At 42.3% G+C, this 18,841-nt stretch overlaps 1 protein-coding gene across 2 annotated transcripts in view; it reads left to right on the top strand.

Annotated features, from left to right (window-relative positions):
• LOC116988067 (transient receptor potential cation channel subfamily V member 5-like) overlaps positions 1 to 18,841 on the top strand; it is a 50,338-nt gene that overhangs the window by 6,890 nt on the left and 24,607 nt on the right. The window contains exons 3-7 of one of the 2 annotated variants that reach the window (XM_033044512.1): positions 4,779 to 4,876; positions 12,639 to 12,761; positions 13,146 to 13,286; positions 14,613 to 14,711; positions 16,723 to 16,889. In XM_033044512.1, coding sequence (XP_032900403.1) covers positions 4,779 to 4,876; positions 12,639 to 12,761; positions 13,146 to 13,286; positions 14,613 to 14,711; positions 16,723 to 16,889 — 628 coding nt within the window. The remainder of the gene's footprint in view (positions 1 to 4,778; positions 4,877 to 12,638; positions 12,762 to 13,145; positions 13,287 to 14,612; positions 14,712 to 16,722; positions 16,890 to 18,841) is intronic. The other variant, XM_033044513.1, reaches the window with a different exon arrangement.

Consider the following 18,841-nt stretch of genomic DNA (forward strand, 5'->3'; position numbering starts at 1 on the left):
TCTTATTCTCTGATTATTTTCTTTTTCTTCTCTCTCCCCTACATTTTGGGTCAGAGTGCTACCATTCTCTGCCCCCTGCTTCACACACTGACTGCTAGCTTTCCCAATTTGAGTCCCTCCCCCCAACCATACTAGTTTAAAGTCTCCCCAGTAGCCTTTGCAAATCTCCCCGCCAGGATATTGGTCCCCCTTGAGTTCAAGTGCAACCCGTCCTTTCTGTACAGGTCGCACCTTCCCCAAAAGAGGTCCCAATGATCCAGAAACTTGAATCCATACCCACTGCACCAGTCCCTCATCCACGCATTTATCCTCCACCTCGCTCCATTCCTACTCTCACTGTCGCGTGGCACAGGCAGTAATCCTGAGATTGTTACCTTTCCAGTCCTTCTCCTTAACTCTCTACCTAACTCCCTAAATTCTTCTTTCAGGACCTCTTCTCTTTTTTTACCTATGTCGTTGGTACCTATATGCACCACAACCTCAGGCTCCTCTCCCTCCCATTTCAGGATTTCTTGGACACGTTCAGACACATCCCTGACCCTGGCACCAGGGAGGCAAACTACCATCCGGGACTCCTGTCTGCGTCCACGCGTCATGTGTGGATTCTTTTGTGAAACATCAGTGTCTCTAACAACCTAGAGCCAAACTGCTGAGAGCAAAAAATGGGGGAGAGCTTAACAAGGATAGAGAGGTAATCAATATCTGCTGGAAGGAGCACCCCAAAGATTTCCTCAATAAAGACTGTGACAGCGCCACTTCATACTGTCCGTCATAACATTGGCGCTTCCACATTTCAGCAACTGATTTTAAAGGTGAAACTTTGGGGCTATTAGAAAGGGTTTGGAAAAGATTAACGAGGATGTTAATGGGACTGGATGGCTTGAGTTGCCAGAAGAGACTGCATAGGTTGGGGCTTTATTCCCTGGAGCATAGGAGGCTGAGGGAAATGTTTGAAAATCACGGGGAGTGAAGATAAGGTCACAGTCTTTCCCCCAGGATAGGTGAGTCCAAATCAAGAGGGTGTGGATTTAATTAAGGAGTGAACACTTTTAATGGGACCTGTAGGGCAACTTTTTCAATCAGAGGGTGGTGTGTGTATATGGAACGAGTTGTCAGAGGAAGCTGCGGTGGCAGGTGCAATTACAAATTTATATAAACATTTGGACGGGTATATGGATAGAAAAGATTTGGAGGGATTATGGGCCAAATGTAGGCTAATGGGACTAGCTCAGAGAGACAATGAATGGGTTGTGCTGAAAGGACTGTATAACTCTATCGACTACTAATTCAATAGACAGGGAGGCCATTTGGCCCATTTTATCCATACCGGCTCTCAGGAGAGCAAATCCATCAATCGCATTCTCCCTCATCTAATTTCCCCCAACCCCTGCAAATTCTTCTCTGTCTCACAGGCCTATCAATGTCCCTTCATTACCTTTGCCACATATATACAGCCGCACCAACAGCCTGTCTCGTCTTTTTCTTCTTTTGCTGTTGGTCTGTGTTTACTTGTATGTTTTTAGTGTACTTTTCGTTTTTGTATTATGCGGGGGGGGGGAAACCTTGTTTATCTCTTTCCTCGAGGGAGATGTGACCGTTTCATTGTATCTCCGTCTGCACTGCGGCTTTAACATCGTGGAGCTGGTGGTCCCTTTGTTAGGGATGGACTGCGGGAGCTCTTAAAACTGCAGGAGCTTCGACTGCCCCGATCACGGGAGCTTCAATCGCCCCGATGCGGGAGCTTTGATTGCCCCATCTGCGGAAGTTTAGATTGACCCGACCGCATGAGAAAGAAGGAAAGCAGTTATTTGCCTTCCATCACAGTGGGGAAAGTGAGGTCGCCGAAAAAACAAGTTGGACATTGCTGCCTGTACTGGTGAGGACTCGGAGGGAGTGCCGTGAATGCAGTGATTTCTGTGTTTTGCGGGGACATGGCTCCATGAGGACATCCTGGAGTCTAGTGCGAGCGTGAACGGCTTTCTGACTGTTCGGGGCGGACAGGGACTGCAGAGAGAGTGACAGTGGTCGGTACAACTCTCGTCACATCAAGGTGAAGGAGTGTGTGTGTGGCCCGGTCATTGAATTGATGGCCGTGGGTCTCCGCTAATGCTGTGTGCCCTAGGGATTCTCACACGCCGTTGTGGTGGCTGTTTAAGTCTATGTTTAATTTTTATGTGGTTATGTATCTTGTTGCTTTTTTGTATGACTGTTGGCAAATCAAATTCCTTGTACGTTTACATACTTGGCTAATAAATTAATTACAATTACAATATGTGGGATAATTTACAGCAGCCAATTCACCTACCAGCACGTTTTTGGCATGTGAGAGGAAACTGGAGCATCCAGAGTAAACCCACACCATCACAGAGGGTGCATGCAAACTCCACCAAGACAACACTCGAGGTCAGGATTGAATCCTGATCCTGAGTTGTGAGTTAGCAGCAACACCTGCTGCATCACTACCACCTAATACCGAAAAGAAAGACTTGCAATTAAAACCCCTGTCTCGCGGTGCGAGTCCACCCATGAGTGATCCTGCGTTTAAAACAAATCAAACTCGTGGTAATCACATAGAATTAACGTAGCGGGAACGTCAAGAATTTTGGAAACGTCATCCCGTCACCCATTCCTTCTCTCCAGAGATGCTGCCTGTCCCGCTGAGTTAAAGAGTGCCCACGTTAGACTCACGAGTCACTACGGTAAACTCATGGGCTACTACGTTCTTACAACGAGTTTAAAAGTTTAAAATTTTTACTTTTTACAACGAGTACATTTTTACAACGAGTAAATTTGACTTGTTCATCATGTTGAAAGATTTTCACGAGTTAACAAGTTTCCCGAGTACCCGCCGTTAGTGTTACGAGTCGCTAAGTTACGTCCACGAGCTCCGACGTTCCCGCTTCATTAATTCTACGTGATTACCACGAGTTTGATTTGTTTTAAACTCGGGATCACTCGTGGATGGACTCGCACCGTGAGACAGGGCCATTAACGTTCCAACTTTCATTTAACTTTAGGGTGGTCAAAATAAAGGAAAGCTTTGATAAAATAGAAAGGAACAGTTTCTTTTGATAGTAAGTCTGGTAGGAATGGATTTATTATAATTAGAAAGGGGCAGATGGTATATTTAGACATAGTCATACTGTGTAGAAACAGGCCCTTCAGCACAACTTGTCAGGGGTTAAGGGGGTGAAGGCAGGAGAACGGGGTTGAGAGGTAAAGATAGATCAGCCATGATTGAATGGTGAATAACGATGGGCCGAATGGCTTAATCCTGCCCCTAGAACTTATGAACTTGCCCACACTGACCAACATGCCCCTTTTACACTAGTCTCACCTGCCTGTGTTTGGCCCATGGACTTGTAAACCTATCTTATCCATGTACCTGTCCAAATGTCTTTTAAGTAGTGTGATCCACCTCAACTACCTCCTCTGGCAACTTGTTCCATACACCCACTACCCTTTCTGTAAAAAAAGTTACCCATTGGGTATCAGGGGTTATGGGGCGAAGGCAGGAGAATGGGGTTGAGAGGGAATGATAGATCAGCCATGATTGAATGACGGAATTGACTTTATGGGCCAAATGGCCTAATTCTGATCCTATAACTTGGGCTCCTGTAAAATATTCCATTTCCTCCTTGTATGTTCTCATCCAAATCATTGATATAGATGACAAAACAACAATGGGCCCAGCACTGAACCCTGAGACATACTACTGCTCATTGGCCTTCAGTCCGAAAAACAATGATCAACTATCATATCTCAAAGAATCCTCTCCAATAGTTTCCCTACCACTGATGTGAGGCTCACCAGCCTATAGTTCCCTGGATTCTCTCAACTTTCTTTCTTAAACAAAGGAACAACATTTATAGAAGATGGTCAATAATTATTGAACAAAATAAAAATAGGTTGGAATGTGGTTAATATACTTTTGCAGGCTACAAATTAGTTGATGGACACGGTGGGAGTAAATGATGCTGTAACTAGTTGGAACTAAGTATAACATGTCCTAGTTTCCTTATGATGCCAAGGCAGTGTGAGTGCGAGGAGGAAACAGGAAGTCTTCAAGAGGATGCAGTGAATTGGTCAGGACAATGCGGAGAAATGTGAAGTCATTCAATTTTGTATGAAAAGCAGAATATTATTTTAAGCAACGAGATGTTGAAAAGTGTCGGGTGTTCCGAGAGACCTGCGGGCTCTGTACAGAATCGCTGAAAGGAAGCATCTGTGTACTTGAGGCAGTTCAGAGGAAAGAGTAGAAATATTTTACATATTACCGCAATTGTACAGGGCTTTCACCATAGCAAGTGTGCTGAGACGACACTTGGTACATTGTGTACATATCTAGTCTCCAATACCCAAGGCAGGATATACCTGCATTTGAAGGATCAACAGATTGATTTTTAAGATGTCAAACGTGTTATAGGTGGATAGATTAAGTAGTTTGGGTCTCTGCTGTTGGCAGGGATGTATACCAAGGGTCACAGACTTGAAATAAGGGGCCAGCCATTCAGGATTAAGATGAGAAGAAATTTCTTCATCCAGAGGTTATTGTCTTTGGAATTTTCAACAGTTTATGGAGGCTTGGTCACAGAATGTATTCAAAGTAGAGATTGGGAGAATTTATAGACATGTTTTGCACTAAAGGATTATTGGTAGGTGCAGGAAAGTAGCATTGAATGGTGGAGTCGACATGAGGGATCAAATGGCATATTCCTGCCTCTATTCTTTGATATTCCAAAGTCCTCACCATGCCATTTGCAATTCCTCCCCTCCAGGATCACTGAGACACCTCTGTTTTCGGCTGCAAGAGCAAATGATGTGAACGTCATCAAAAAACTCCTCGAGTCACCATCGGTGGACCCTTTTGAGAAAGGTGAGGTCCTGCTATTTATTGTGTAAATCAGAATAGCTTGGCATTTTTAACACTGTTCTTAGTATTTTACAAACGAGTCCCCTAATTTGAGGAAGGACATTATTGCTATTGAGGGAGTGCAACGTAGGTTTACAAGGTTAATTCCCGGGATGGCGGGACTGTCATATGCTGAGGGAATGGAGCGGCTGGGCTTGTACACTCTGGAGTTTAGAAGGATGAGAGGGAATCTTATTGAAACATATAAGATTATTAAGGGTTTGGACATGCTAGAGGCAGGAAACACGATCCTGATGTTGGGGGTGTCCAGAACCAGGGGCCACAGTTTACGAATAAACCATTTAGAATGGAGACGATGAAACACTTTTTCACACAGAGAGTTGCGAGTCTGTGGAATTCTCTGCCTCAGAGGGTGGTGGAGGCCGGTTCTCTGGATACTTTCAAGAGAGAGCTAGATAGGGCTCTTAAAGATAGCGGTCAGGAGATATGGGGAGAAGGCAGGAACGGGGTACTGATTGGGGATAATCAGCCATGATCACATTGAATGGTGGTGCTGGCTCAAAGGGCCGAATGGCCTACTTCTGCATCTATTGTCTATTATCTATTGTCTAGAAGGCTCAGCAAATCAGTAGCTTGTTTAAAAGGAGTGGAAATGACATTGTCTGTGATTTGAAGGCTTATTTCCAATTTCACCATATTTTTAGGCAGGATAGCAGTAGAGTAAACCCTCGTTTTTACGGACCCCTTTGTAACAGATTTTGGATATAACGGGCAGATCTTTCGATGCCACCCCCAGCTTGTTAGTCATGGCACACCATCAACCACCCTGTAATACTAATAGAATATTAATCCCATTTTTAAATTTCTTGTTGCTGTTCTGAATGGAGGAGTGGTAAATAGATGGAGATAAATAACGAAAAAGGAAGGATAAAAGAAAGCAGGGGATATGGGGAGAAGGCAGGAACAGGGTACTGATTGGGGATGATCAGCCATGATCACATGGAATGGTGGTGCTGGCTCGAAGGGCCGAATGGCCTACTCCTGCACCTATTGTCTATTGTCTAAAGCAATGTTTTAATTCTGATGCACAGTTGCTAAACAAATTAGACTGGAAATGGTCAGCCGGTTAGGCAGCTTCTGCAGAGGGAGAAAAAGAGTTATTGTTGCAGGTTGATGACCTTCCACTAGGAACGGCCAGTCTTGACTCAAAGTGGAAGGGCTGGCTATTTGAAATTGTTGAATTCACGGTTGTGTTCTTAGAGCTGTAAAATGCCCAGGTGGAAATTGAGATGTTGTTCCTTCGACTTACCTTGGAATTTGTTGGAACAGTGGAAGAAGCCAAAGAACGGTAGGTCATAAACTAAGGCCATTGTCGCAGACTGAACATGGATGCTTGCAAAATAATCACTCAATCGGTGTTTGATTCCGCCTATACAGTGGAGATTCAGGGAATGTAGTCAAATATTAAATTAATAACTTTTTTTCTGGCTACATGAAATTAAATTTGATCTCAATTAAGATCAACTGTGCTAGCAGCACAATGGCGCAGCAGTAGAGTTGCTGCCTTACAGTACCAGACACCTGGGTTTGATCCTGACTATGTGTGCTATCTATATGGAGTTTGTACGTTTTCCCTGTGACCGTGGGATTTCTCCGGGTGCTCCGATTTCCTCCCACACTCCAAAGATGTACAAGTTTGTAGGTTCAATGGCTTCTGTAAAATAGTAAATCGTCCCTAGTGTGTAAGATAATGCTAGTGTATAAGGTGATCACTGGTTGCAGCAGACTCTGTAGACTAAAGGGCTTGTTTTCACACTGTATCTAAAGTGTAAAGTGATGTTATAGAGATGTCTGAAGAAGGGTTTTGGCCCGAAACGTCGCCTATTTCCTTCGCTCCATAGATGCTGCTGCACCCGCTGAGTTTCTCCAGCAATTTTGTGTACCTTATAGAGATGTGTTTGCATCTTTCAGAGTATTTGATATTTTGAAAGGACAGACAAAATGGAAATGGGCAGTAGAAGAGTCTGCAATGTGCTGTTACCTCTCACAATAAGGAATGACATGAGGTGGAGGTGAGGAATGAGCTTGGCCCAGAGGATCATGTGAGACTTTTACCTTCTAATGGACTCAGCAAGTCAATTTGGAGGATTAATTTAAAGTGCTCTCAGGAGAGTTTTCTGCAAAAATGCGCAATGGAACCATTGAAGGATTAGACCTCAGTTGACCTTATAGAACATATAACAGTACAGCACAGGAACGGGCCCTTCGCCTTACAATGTTTGTGCCGAACATGAGGTCAAGTTATACTGATCTAATCTGCGTGTACATGATCCATATCCCTCTATTCCCTGCACTTCCCTGCACATCTTAAATGTCACAATCGTATCTGTCTCCAGGCGTACCAGGCCTACACCACTCTCTGTGTAAAAAATTTACTCCGCACATCTCCATTAAACTTTCCTCCTCTCACCTTATAGCTACGCCCTCTAGTGTTGGACATTTCCATGCTGGGATAAAGTTCTGACTGTTTTGTATATTGAGGCAGTTCCAATTAATAATTTCATAGTAAGGAATCCTGGGGGAGAAAATGTGATCACGATATAATGGCATTTTTAAACTTAATTTTGAAAGAGCCACTGATCTGTTGAAAATTGGAGTTGTGAATTAACATAACAGGTTATGTAGGTATGCGGTTGCTTGGTTAAGGTTAAGTAAGAAATGAACTCAAAAAGTTTGGCAATGGATTTTGCCGTAGATTGGTAATTGGCAATTAAAAATAAGTTTTTCAAAATACTCATTTTACATTTCACTGAGAAATAAAACACTTCATGTTTTATAAAAAAAATCTATTCATAACTTGGAAAGTTAAATATGATATTTGATTTTTTTTTAAAAGGGCTTATAATGTTGCCAAGGTGAATCGTGAGTTTGAGATTTAGGAGAGTTTTAGCAAGTAACATCGAATAATCAACAGTAAACAAACCAAAGGCCCGAACTTTACAGCAATAAGAGGTAGAGGAAGCACTAGAGAAAATTAATCCATACACCTGTAATTTAGGGTTTAGTTTACTTTAGTTTAGAGATACAGCAAAGAAACAGGCCCTTCGGCCCACCAAGTCCGCACCGTCCGAAGATCCCAGCACGTTAACACACACTAGGGACAATTTACACTTATATCAAGCCATTTAACCTACGAACCTGTACGTCTTTGGAATGTGGGAGGAAACCGAAGATCTCGGAGAAAACCCATGCAGGTCACGGGAAGAACGTACAAATTCCGTACAGACAGCACCCGTAATCGGGATCGAACCCAGGTCTCCGGCGCTGCATTCGCTGTAAGGTAGCAACTCTGCCGCTGTGCCACCGTGACTGCCCTTTTTGCAGAAACAATGGATTACTGGCCATAATCTTACAAAATTCCCAGCAATCTGGAATAACTCCAGAAAATTAGATGGTAGTAAGTGTAATGCTATTCTTTAAGAAAGGAGAGACTGAAATAATAGTTTTTAAGATCAATTAGCCTGATGGCAGTTCATCTATGAAAAATTAAGATCTATCATTAACAGGGCACTTATGTATCTGCAAATGTTAGCAGACTCATTTTGATTTTATGGAGGGAAAGGTTGTTTGATATCTGACAATTTTTTGAGGATCTACTCAATGATGCTGCCGTTAATGCCAATGCCTATTTGGGTTAACAGCAATATAATCCTGGAATTCAGAAAAAACAATAAAAAAAACATTAGGATGGTTCACACCCTAATTCGTGTGCAAAATCTGTCAGGTTTGCAATGTCTACCGCGATCACAGCTGTCTTGCCATTCCATTGTGAAAGAATGGACGACTGGAGACTTAAACAGCCACACTCCATGACAGCAACAGAGCAGTCTTTGCTGTGTCTGACCACCAGTCCCACCACAATCCACTGTGTTCTTTGAATGGGCCCACACCACTGGATTTCCTACCTTGGAATAGATCTCTTGAAAAGCAGGATACCCACCCTTGTATCGAATGTGCAATGTTCTGTTGTGTGTTCCCCAAGTAGCATAGTGCTTTCCAGCTTTGGTTGCAATCACTCATCACATTCACCTGTGAACGGAGCTCCTGAATTTATTTCTCATTGTTGTGCGCTGGCGTGAAAGACAGTACGAACAACGCAGCTTAAATACAGAAATTATTGCACTTGGTGTACAAATGAACCTGCATTGTGAGTGGGACAATCTGGAGAAAGAGTCCTCCACTGTTCATCTTTTTTAGTGCATATTTTCCAACACCATTAAATTCTGACCCCACATAAACTTTCTGCCAAGTTTGCAACAGTGTCTGATGATTTTTAGAGAAATCAGTACAACACGAGCAGTGACCACTCAATGTAAACCAGTAACTTGAGTCAACCGCACATAGAAACCAGTAAATATGGTGAAGTTATTGGAATGGGTGAGGCAGCATCTCTGGAAGACATGGCTAGGTGACGTTTTAGATTGTGATCCTTCATCCGATTTATTGTAGTACGGGGGATTAGAAGTTAGAAAAGAGGTGGGGGGGGGGGGGGGGGGGCAAGACAAAGCCAGGCAAGTGATAGGTGGATACAGACAGGGGGGGGGGGGGGGGGGGGGGGGGTTGATTGGCAGACAGGTGGACGAAGGTCTGAAATGAAAAGAAGACAAAAGGCTGTGAGATAAGAAAGATTGGGAAGGGTGTAAGATAAGATTGGGAAGGGAAAGTGTCTGTGAGTGAGCTTTTAGGAACCATCTTAACTTTAAGTTGGTTATGGATAAAGATAGGGTCCGCTAGTTAAAGTTCTGAAATGGGATTGGCCAACTTTGATGGTCATAGACAGGATCTTGGTCAAGGTTGTTTGTGGGCAGAGGAACATGGGAAAGTGGGATGCCTTGAAAGCGTGATGACAAGAGTTCAAGGTATCCATGCACCTATCCATGGTTAGAGTGAAGAAGTAGGCAGGTGGGCGTAAAGAAGATTGGACAAAGAGAGAAAATTATGCTCTGGTCATGAAAAAGGAGGCTTGAGGCAGGTATACGCAGCTGGGAGCAAGTGCAATACTGGAAACATAGACATAGACATAGAAACATAGAAAATAGGTGCAGGAATAGGTCATTCGGCCCTTCAAGCCTGCACCGCCATTCAATATGATCATGGCTGATCATCCAACTCAGTATCCTGTACCTGCCTTCTCTCCATACCCCCTGATCCCTTTAGCCACATCTAACTCCCTCTTAAATATAGCCAATGAACTGGCCTCAACTACCTTCTGCGGCAGAGAATTCCAGAGATTCACCACTCTCTGTGTGAAAAAAGCTTTCCTCATCTCGGTCCTAAAAGATTTCCCCCTTATCCTTAAACTGTGACCCCTTGTTCTGGACTTCCCCAACATTGGGAACAATCTTCCTGCATCTAGCCTGTCCAACCCCTTAAGAATTTTGTAAGTTTCTATAAGATCCCCCCTCAATCTTCTAAATTCTAGCGAGTACAAACCGAGTCCATCCAGTCTTTCTTCATATGAAAGTCCTGACATCCCAGGAATCAGTCTGGTGAACCTTCTCTGTACTCCCTCTATGGCAAGAATGTCTTTCCTCAGATTAGGAGACCAAAACTGTACGCAATACTCCAGGTGTGGTCTCACCAAGACCCTGTACAACTGCAGTAGAACCTCCCTGTATACTCAAATCCTTTTGCTATGAATGCTAACATACCATTCGCCTTCTTCACTGCCTGCTGCACCTGCATGCCTACTTTTAATGACTGGTGTACCATGACACCCAGGTCTCGTTGCATCTCCCCCTTTCCTAATCGGTCACCATTCAGATAATAATCCACTTTCCTGTTTTTGCCACGAAAGTGGATAACCTCACATTTATCCACATTATACTGGAGAAGTTTCGGGAAATTTAAAGCATACTTAAAAAGGAACCAGGAAGGCAAAAAGAATGCAGGAGATAACTGGTATTAAGGGAAGTACAACCAATATATAAATATATCAGGTGCATAGATAGGGTAGAGAGTCAGAAACATTTTCCTAAGATGGAAATGTCAAAGATCAGAGGGCAAGTTTTAACGCAGATGATGGTGTGCATCTGCAATGGACTGCCAGCGGTGGTGGTGAAGGGCGATAAAATAGTGACATTTAAGAGGCTTTTTAGATGGGCACATGAATATGTTGGGATGTTGGGATATGGATCAAATAAAGCATAAAGTATCCTTTATTGTCATTCAGACATTTCAGTCTGAACGAGATTGCATACCTTGCAGTCATGACATAGAATAATGTAGGCAAAGGAAATTAGTTTTGCTCGGCACAGACATTGCAGGCCGAAGGCCCTGTTCCTGTGCTGTACTGCTCTATGTTCTATGAAACCATGGAGGAAGACATGAAGATTGTGGAACTTGGGACAGTTAATGGAAATGTATTGAGGACAGTCAGTATTACGGGTTGAGGAAATGCTGAAAATCTTAAGGCGCATGAAGGTAGACAAGAGCAGCACAATGGTGCAGCAGTAGAGTTGTTGCCTTACAGTGCCAAAGACCCAGGTTCGATCCTGATTGCAGGTGTTGTCTGTATAGAGTCTGCATGTTGTCCCTGTGATGCATGGATTTTCTTTGTGTGCTTTGGTTTCCTCTCACATTCCAAAGACATGCAGGTTTGTCGGTTAATTGGCTTCTTTAGATTACCCCTCGTGTGTCGGATACAAACCTGGGATGACATAGAACTGGGATATTTGGTCAGTGAGGACTCGGTGAGCGAAAGGCCTGATTCCATGCTATATCTCTAAATTAAAGTAAACTAATCTCCCGGGCATGATTAGATATATCCAAGGACACTGTCGGAAGCGAGAGAAGAAATTGCAGGAGCCCTTGCTGGGATATATGAATCATCAAGAAGAACTGCAAGGTTACTAGAGAATATTTATTAGAGTTACTAGAGAATATTCTGACGGGCACAATATAAATGCATTTGGATACCCAGGGGTTGATTAGGGATAGTCAACATGTTTTTGTACGGAGGAGATTTGGTCTCACAATTTTGATTCAGTTTTTGAAGATGTAACCAAAAGGGTTGATGAGGACAAAGCTGTAAACTTTGTCTATAAGGACCTCCGAAAGGCATTTGACTAGCTTCCCCATGGTAGGTTGCTCTGGAAGAATAGATCGCATGGGATCCTGAATAGCTAGCCGACTGGATAGAAAATTGACTTCATGGAAGGAAGCAGAGGGTGATGGTGGAAGGTTGTTTTTCAGACTGGAGGTCTGTGACTAATGGTGTGTCGCGGGGATCAGTGCTGGTCCCATTGCTGTTTGTGGTTCATATGAATGATTTGAATGAGAACATACAAGGCAGGATTGGTAAATTTGCAGATTGCCCTAAGTGAGCGGTATTGTAGATAGTGAAGATGACTATCAAAAATTAATGCAGAATCTTGATCAATGGGTAAGTGGCTGAGGAATGGTTAATGGAGTTTAATTCAGATTAAATTTTGGGAAGTCAAACCAGGGCAGGACCTTCACAGTGAATGGCAGGGTTCTGGGGAGTGTTGTAGAGCAGAGGGATCTAGAAGTGCAGGTACATGTTACTTGAAAGTAGCCTCACAGGTAAATAGAGTGGGCAAGAAGGCTTTGGGGTCTTCCTGTGATGTTGCTTCATCTGCTGAGTTACTCCAGCATTTAATGTGTTTTGTTGTAAACCAGTATCTGCTGTTCCTCGTGTCTACCTTGTATAATTACAGTTGCATTATTCATTAATTCCTGGTAGGTGTGATGGGCGAAACAGCATTGCACATTGCTGCATTGTACGATAATTATGAATTTGCAAAGGTGCTCCTCGAAGAAGCGCCGGATCTTGTCAATGTACCAGCCACCTCTGAGCTGTATGAAGGTAGAGTTTTGTCATTTCAATCATTTCTTGTCCTCTTTTGATTCATTGAGTGTGATGGTGGAAGAAAATGGATGGGGAAAAATCTTAAAGATTGAAAATGGCTGGACAAAATGGCTAGTGTTGACGTAGGACTTAACAACGGAGACGGTTGTCGATTGAAATGTGGGATCATGTGATTGAGAAATGACAGCTGACTAAGAGTTAATTTATGGTGGGCAGGAAGTGAGCAATGTACAAGGTGCAAAGTAAAGGTGATGTATGGTGTTTATGTTTACATTAATGAGTTGGAAAATGTTTAGTTTTGTATGTATGGAAGTATGGGCTGGCAGGGTGCAGAAGGGTACTCACTGAGGGGGACTGACAGCATGTAATTTTCTTGAGCAGGGAAAACAGCCCTGCACATTGCGGTGGCAAATGAGAATTTTCCTTTGGTTAAAGAACTGGTAAACCACGGAGCCAATGTGGCATCGTCACGTGCAACTGGGATCTTCTTCAAAAGAAGTGAAAATAATTTAGTTTATTATGGTAAGCGTTTATCATTATTTTCGGCATGAGTACATCTCACCTTACAGTGCAGCACATCTGAGTACACCTGGATCTTTACACTCAGCGTTGATCCTTTCACGCCATGATCTAATCATTTGCGCAAGATTATTCCAAAGAATCTTTGAATTCTACCACTATTCTGTGTTTCCCCAAACCTTATACCTTTGTTGAATCACTTCCTTTAAAACCACTTTTCCTTAAGTTGGCTTCCATAATCGTCCATTCAGCACAATCCAAATTTAAAACTTATTAATCTTGATCTTTACTGACAGAACTATGAATCTCTATGATTTTGTTAAAGCAGGAAAAATTAGATATTAATTTTTGAAATATCCCAAATGTACAAGACTCACATCGGATCATTTCATTTTTGATCATTTCATGATCAGATCATTTTTTGAGTAACAAGAAATCTAAAAACATAACTGGATTAAAAAAAAAACAAAACACACCTTTGTGAAGTGCAGAGAATATACAAACAAAATATCGTGTTAAAATAGAATGGTAAGCAGCCAATGTTTCCGAACCTTCGGGATCAGTGTAAGAATATGGTGCAGAAACTGCATTGAAGGATCATCGGAATTTTGTTATATCTGCTTTTTATACCCATGTACCTTCTTACAATTTACAATAAAATGTCTTCTTTCATATCCTAAAAGCATAGATTCACTTTTGAATTCTACACTATTGGGGAAAAAAAATGGTTTATTAATTGATCTCACATCATTAGATGGAGCTATGTGGTGTTAAAGATACAAGTATGAAAAACGTACTCGCTGGAGTTAAGAAAAAGCTCTCATCTGCAAAAAGTGTTTTTCAAAATATTGGCTCAGAGTCACTAGGAAGATGAAATATGTAGAAAATATAATACTTTACAGGCAACCTTCAAGATTAGTGTAAACGTAAAATATGATCTTTGGGTTATTCGGTTAGTGACTCCAGGGGATTCCAATAAAAAGCTAAGATATTCCTTGTAAAAAGCGGAAAATAGGCTATGAGGAAAAGAAAATTGCAAATAAATCTAGTCCACATATCTGGGATCTTAATTCATACCCCTAATATTTAACTCAGCCCTCAGGAGCCAAATTCTCCCAGCCTGTTTTGGTTCAATTTAATTGTCGTGAACATTCTTATCAAATTTAAATTCTCCTTTTTATCAACTATGTTATAAAAAAATATAGCATTCAGAATATGACCAATAACTAGACTGGGATGGCGTTTGAGAGGGAAAGCATTAATAGACAATGTGGCATTTTCTCACCAATTCTCATTTAGTCCTTCTGATTTGCGGTCAATGTGTTTCAGGGGAGCATGTGTTATCGTTTGCGGCTTGTGTTGGGAATAAAGAGATTGTACAGTTCCTGGTTGAAAACGGAGCAGACATCAAAGCACAGGATTATCTAGGTAAGAATCCAAAATGGAAAGTCGAAGTGTTATTGAATTTCCTAGATGGAAAGTACTCATTGGTGAGCATTCTCCAGTGATGCATTTTACCCAGTCTATCAGTCTGAAGACAAGCTGGCCAAGAATAAGAAGTAGGCCCTTCAACCCTTTAAACCCTTCTCCACTGTTCAATTGGATTGTAGCCAATCTATATCTTAACTTTGCTATCTCTCCCTGGTTTCATAGAACATAGAAAAACACAGCACGGGAACAGGCCTTTCAGCCCATGATGCCCATGTCGAACATGAATTAAATTAATCTGCTCTACATATACTTCCAATCCCTGCATCTACATTTGCCTATCCAAAAGGCTCCTAAATGTTCATATTGTAACTGCCTCCACCACCACCCAGGCAGAGTATTCTAAGCTCCCACCACTCTATGTGTAAAAAATAATTGTCCAGCACAATCATCTTAAAGGTATACCCTCCAATCTTTGACATTTTACCCTGGGGAAAACATGTTCATGCTGAGCTTTCTGCCTGGGCCTCCGCCATTGCCAGAGTGAGGCCACACGCAAACTGGAGGAGCAGAAGCAGCATCTCATGTTTCACTTGGGTAGCTTGTGAAACATGACCATTGAATTCTCTAATTTCAGGTAACTGATCTACTAACAACATCTGCCTCCTTCTTCTCTCCCCCCCCCCCCCCCCCCCCTTCTGTATGTCCCACCTGGATTAGCACCCATTCCTTCATCCCCTTCCATCTAAATTTCTTCCTCTTGCATCGCAATTTGTGCCTCTTCTATCTTTCTCACATTTACATCTCTTCATCTCCGGCCTTTGTCCAGCCACCTACCTATCAACTCCACACTTTCACATGTGTATATCCATTACTTGCCACGCTCGGTGCTGCCCCCACCACTCTTCCAGCTTTCTGAATCCCACACCACAGTGGGATTACCCATTAATCTGTTGCATGAGGGAATACAAGCCTATTCTATGCAATTTGGCTTCAATAACCCTATAAATCCTACATCACTCCAGTGACCCCTGTGCTCCAGCCCTCCAAGATCCTCTTCTGCAATGCAACTTGTGATTGGCTCATAAATGTTATGTGTCGTCAAGAAGATATTTTGGGGAATATGATTCAGATGGAATATAGTCTCTCAGTCCAACAACTCTGCTGTGACGGACTCTCTTGAAGGGGGTTGGAGGGTGGAGTGTAACCTTGTATGTGCCTGATGAGGTTTAGCTGGGAGTCTGTTGCAGAGTGTTATGTGCCTGATGAGGTTTAGCTGGGAGTCTGTTGCAGAGTGTTTCATTCCAGAGAGAACATTAAATAGTCCAGGTTGGCATGAACAATAAACTGTGCATCGGCTCTTTGAGATGGGAGTAAATGATCTGACGGTATTATTTTAAAGAAGAAATTCTCCTTTGTATTATAGCCAAAGTTTATTCGTGAACCAGCACCAAAAAAAACAGGTGACCTGATGATAATCAAATGTTCACGAATTCATAAATGATAGGAGCAGAATTAGGTGATTCGGCCCATCAAGTATACTCCGCCATTCAATCATGGCTGATCTATCTTTCCCTCTTAACCCCATTCTCCTGCCTTCTCTCCATAATCTCTGACACCCGTAGTAATCAAGAATCTTTGTATCTCTGCCTTATAAATATCCATTGACGGCCTCCATACCTTCAGTGGCAATGAATTCCACAAATTAACCACCCTCTGACTAAAGAAATTCCTCATCATCTCCTTCCTAAAGGAACATCCTTTAATTCTGAGGCTACGACCTCAGACGATCCCACTAGTGGTAACATTCTCTCCACATCCACTCTATCCAGGCCTTTCACTATTCGGGAACTTTCAATGAGATCCTCTCACTGGCTGTGGGCGTGGGCTGCATTCAAATTTGCTGCTGTATTTCCTACATTACAACCATACTTTGGGACACTTTGAGGATGTGACGGGTACAATATGAATGCGACTCAGTTTTTTTTTTCTTCCAACGCATCTGTTTCAGGTAACACTGTTCTGCATCACCTGGCTATTCTGGCACAAAGTTATACAGCACAGATGTATGATTTCATCATGTCCCTTGATTCAGAGAATGGAAATCCCACTGAAACAATCACAAATACTGATGGACTGACTCCCTTCAAACTGGCTGCTCTTGAAGGAAATGTGCAGGTGACCGAATATTTAATACATTTCCGTTCTCGTATTTTTGTAGAAGGCTGTAGCAACAGAGTCAGGAGATCGAACTTCACATGTACAGAAAGATGTTTTCAAATACTGCAGGCAATGAAGAAAAATGACAGACCGATCCCTATAAAATTGTCTCTGTCAAAGGGTTACTAGACAAGGGAATGGAAGTTTATAAGGCATCATTCTTATTTTTGCTTGATCTTCATACAAATATTTTTTTTCAGCCAAGTTGAACGTAAGATGCATCAAAATCATATTGCATAAGATTATACAAAGAAGGCCATTTGGCTCATTTTGTTGCCCAAAAATCTTACTAGTCTTACTAGCTTAATTTTCAATTGTTGCATATGGTAGTAAAAAGAGTAATTTTCAGTGATGGGATAAAAAGGTTGGTCCATTACTCCCAACAAACTAGTACATAGAATCACCCACAAGAGAAGATTAGCATTTCAAAAGCACCTTTCACATCCTACTGTGTTTTACATCTACCAAAATACTGATTGAATTGCAGTCACTGTTGTAATGTTGGTAACATGGCAGTCTATTTGTGAGTAAGAAGTTCCCATAACAGCAAAGTGATGATGGCTTGAAAATTGTAACAGTTTAGTAATGCCGACTGTGTGATAAATAATGGGCTGGACACACCATACCTCTGCATTTATATAAAATAAGCCTTGGGATCTTTCACATAGTGAAGCAGTCAGAGTCTCACTAAATGTAGCCAATCTAAGTGCCTCAACCAAATAAGTGCATCTCCAATGCATCTTCTAGTTGTATGTCAGTGTGGAATTTAGTGCTCCATCACTGGAGGTCAATAATTCATCAACATCATGGTTGAAAACATCAATGGGCACGGTGCCTTACAATGCTATGTACGACAGTGATCACAACTTCTACTGAAGTGTGGAAGGCTGTTGGCTTGCTAGGAGCACATCCGCCCTTTGACAGGTCTTGTTTTTGGTCCTGCTGGGGGTCCACAGCCCCCTCCTCACCTGGCAAACCGGGTGGGTGAGATGGTTTAGAAGACAGACTGAGCCACAACACACCCTTTTCCACTAGCAGAACAACTACTTGGTGGCATAGCTAAATGTCCCATAGTATATCAGAGAGAAAAGATCACTGGGCTATCAAGGATATATTAAGATGCTTAAAGAAGGGGGCAGTAAAGAAGATCTTAAATGAAAAGAGCAATGAAAGTAGCATAATGAAGGTGTTTTAAATGTGAGGTAGTGTGAAGGTATGCTTGGCTAGAGTGAGGTGCAGCGGCCATGGGGCGAGAGAATGTACAGAAATAGGGAGAGATTTAAGTGAGGGGGAGTAATTTGCATGTATTCCCTGAGCAACAGGGCAATTATCAGCTGAGATGGAGAACTGGCTGAGTGACTTGGATGTAGGCAACAGAGATTTGGAGGAACTGAAGTTCAGGAAGTGTAGAAGAGTGATTGGAACATTAGAATGATGATGTCCAGAGGTGCAGAGTCATGGATGAGAGTTGCCACAAAGTAGTTTGAGGCAGAATAGTTGCCAAAGATGCAAAGTGTCTGGTTCAGTTTGAAATAATGATCAAAAGAAATGTTGATATTGGTGACGAGGATGATGTTTGAAGTAGTTAATTTCCACCGCCCCAACATTTGAATGGAAGAAAATGTGTCTATGTGAAGATTAGATATCATCTGCACATCTCAACAATACAGTGAGGTGATTGGGGAAAAAATGGTGAAGCAGTAGACTTTGTCTCATCAGTGCTCCAGGGCGTATCACAAAGATGAAGAAGAGGGATCAAGTTTAAGCCACAGAGTAGCAGAGGACAAAGGAACGATGTTCTGACTAAAAGTAGATGGATGGGGCTGAAACCAAGTGAAGAAAATTCCACAGAGCTGGATGATAGAGGAAGCTGATGATGTTATAGGATGTTAATGCACTGTGCCACGGCA

The sequence above is a fragment of the Amblyraja radiata genome, chromosome 26, assembly GCF_010909765.2.
Source record: "Amblyraja radiata isolate CabotCenter1 chromosome 26, sAmbRad1.1.pri, whole genome shotgun sequence".
NCBI classification, from domain to species: domain Eukaryota; kingdom Metazoa; phylum Chordata; class Chondrichthyes; order Rajiformes; family Rajidae; genus Amblyraja; species Amblyraja radiata.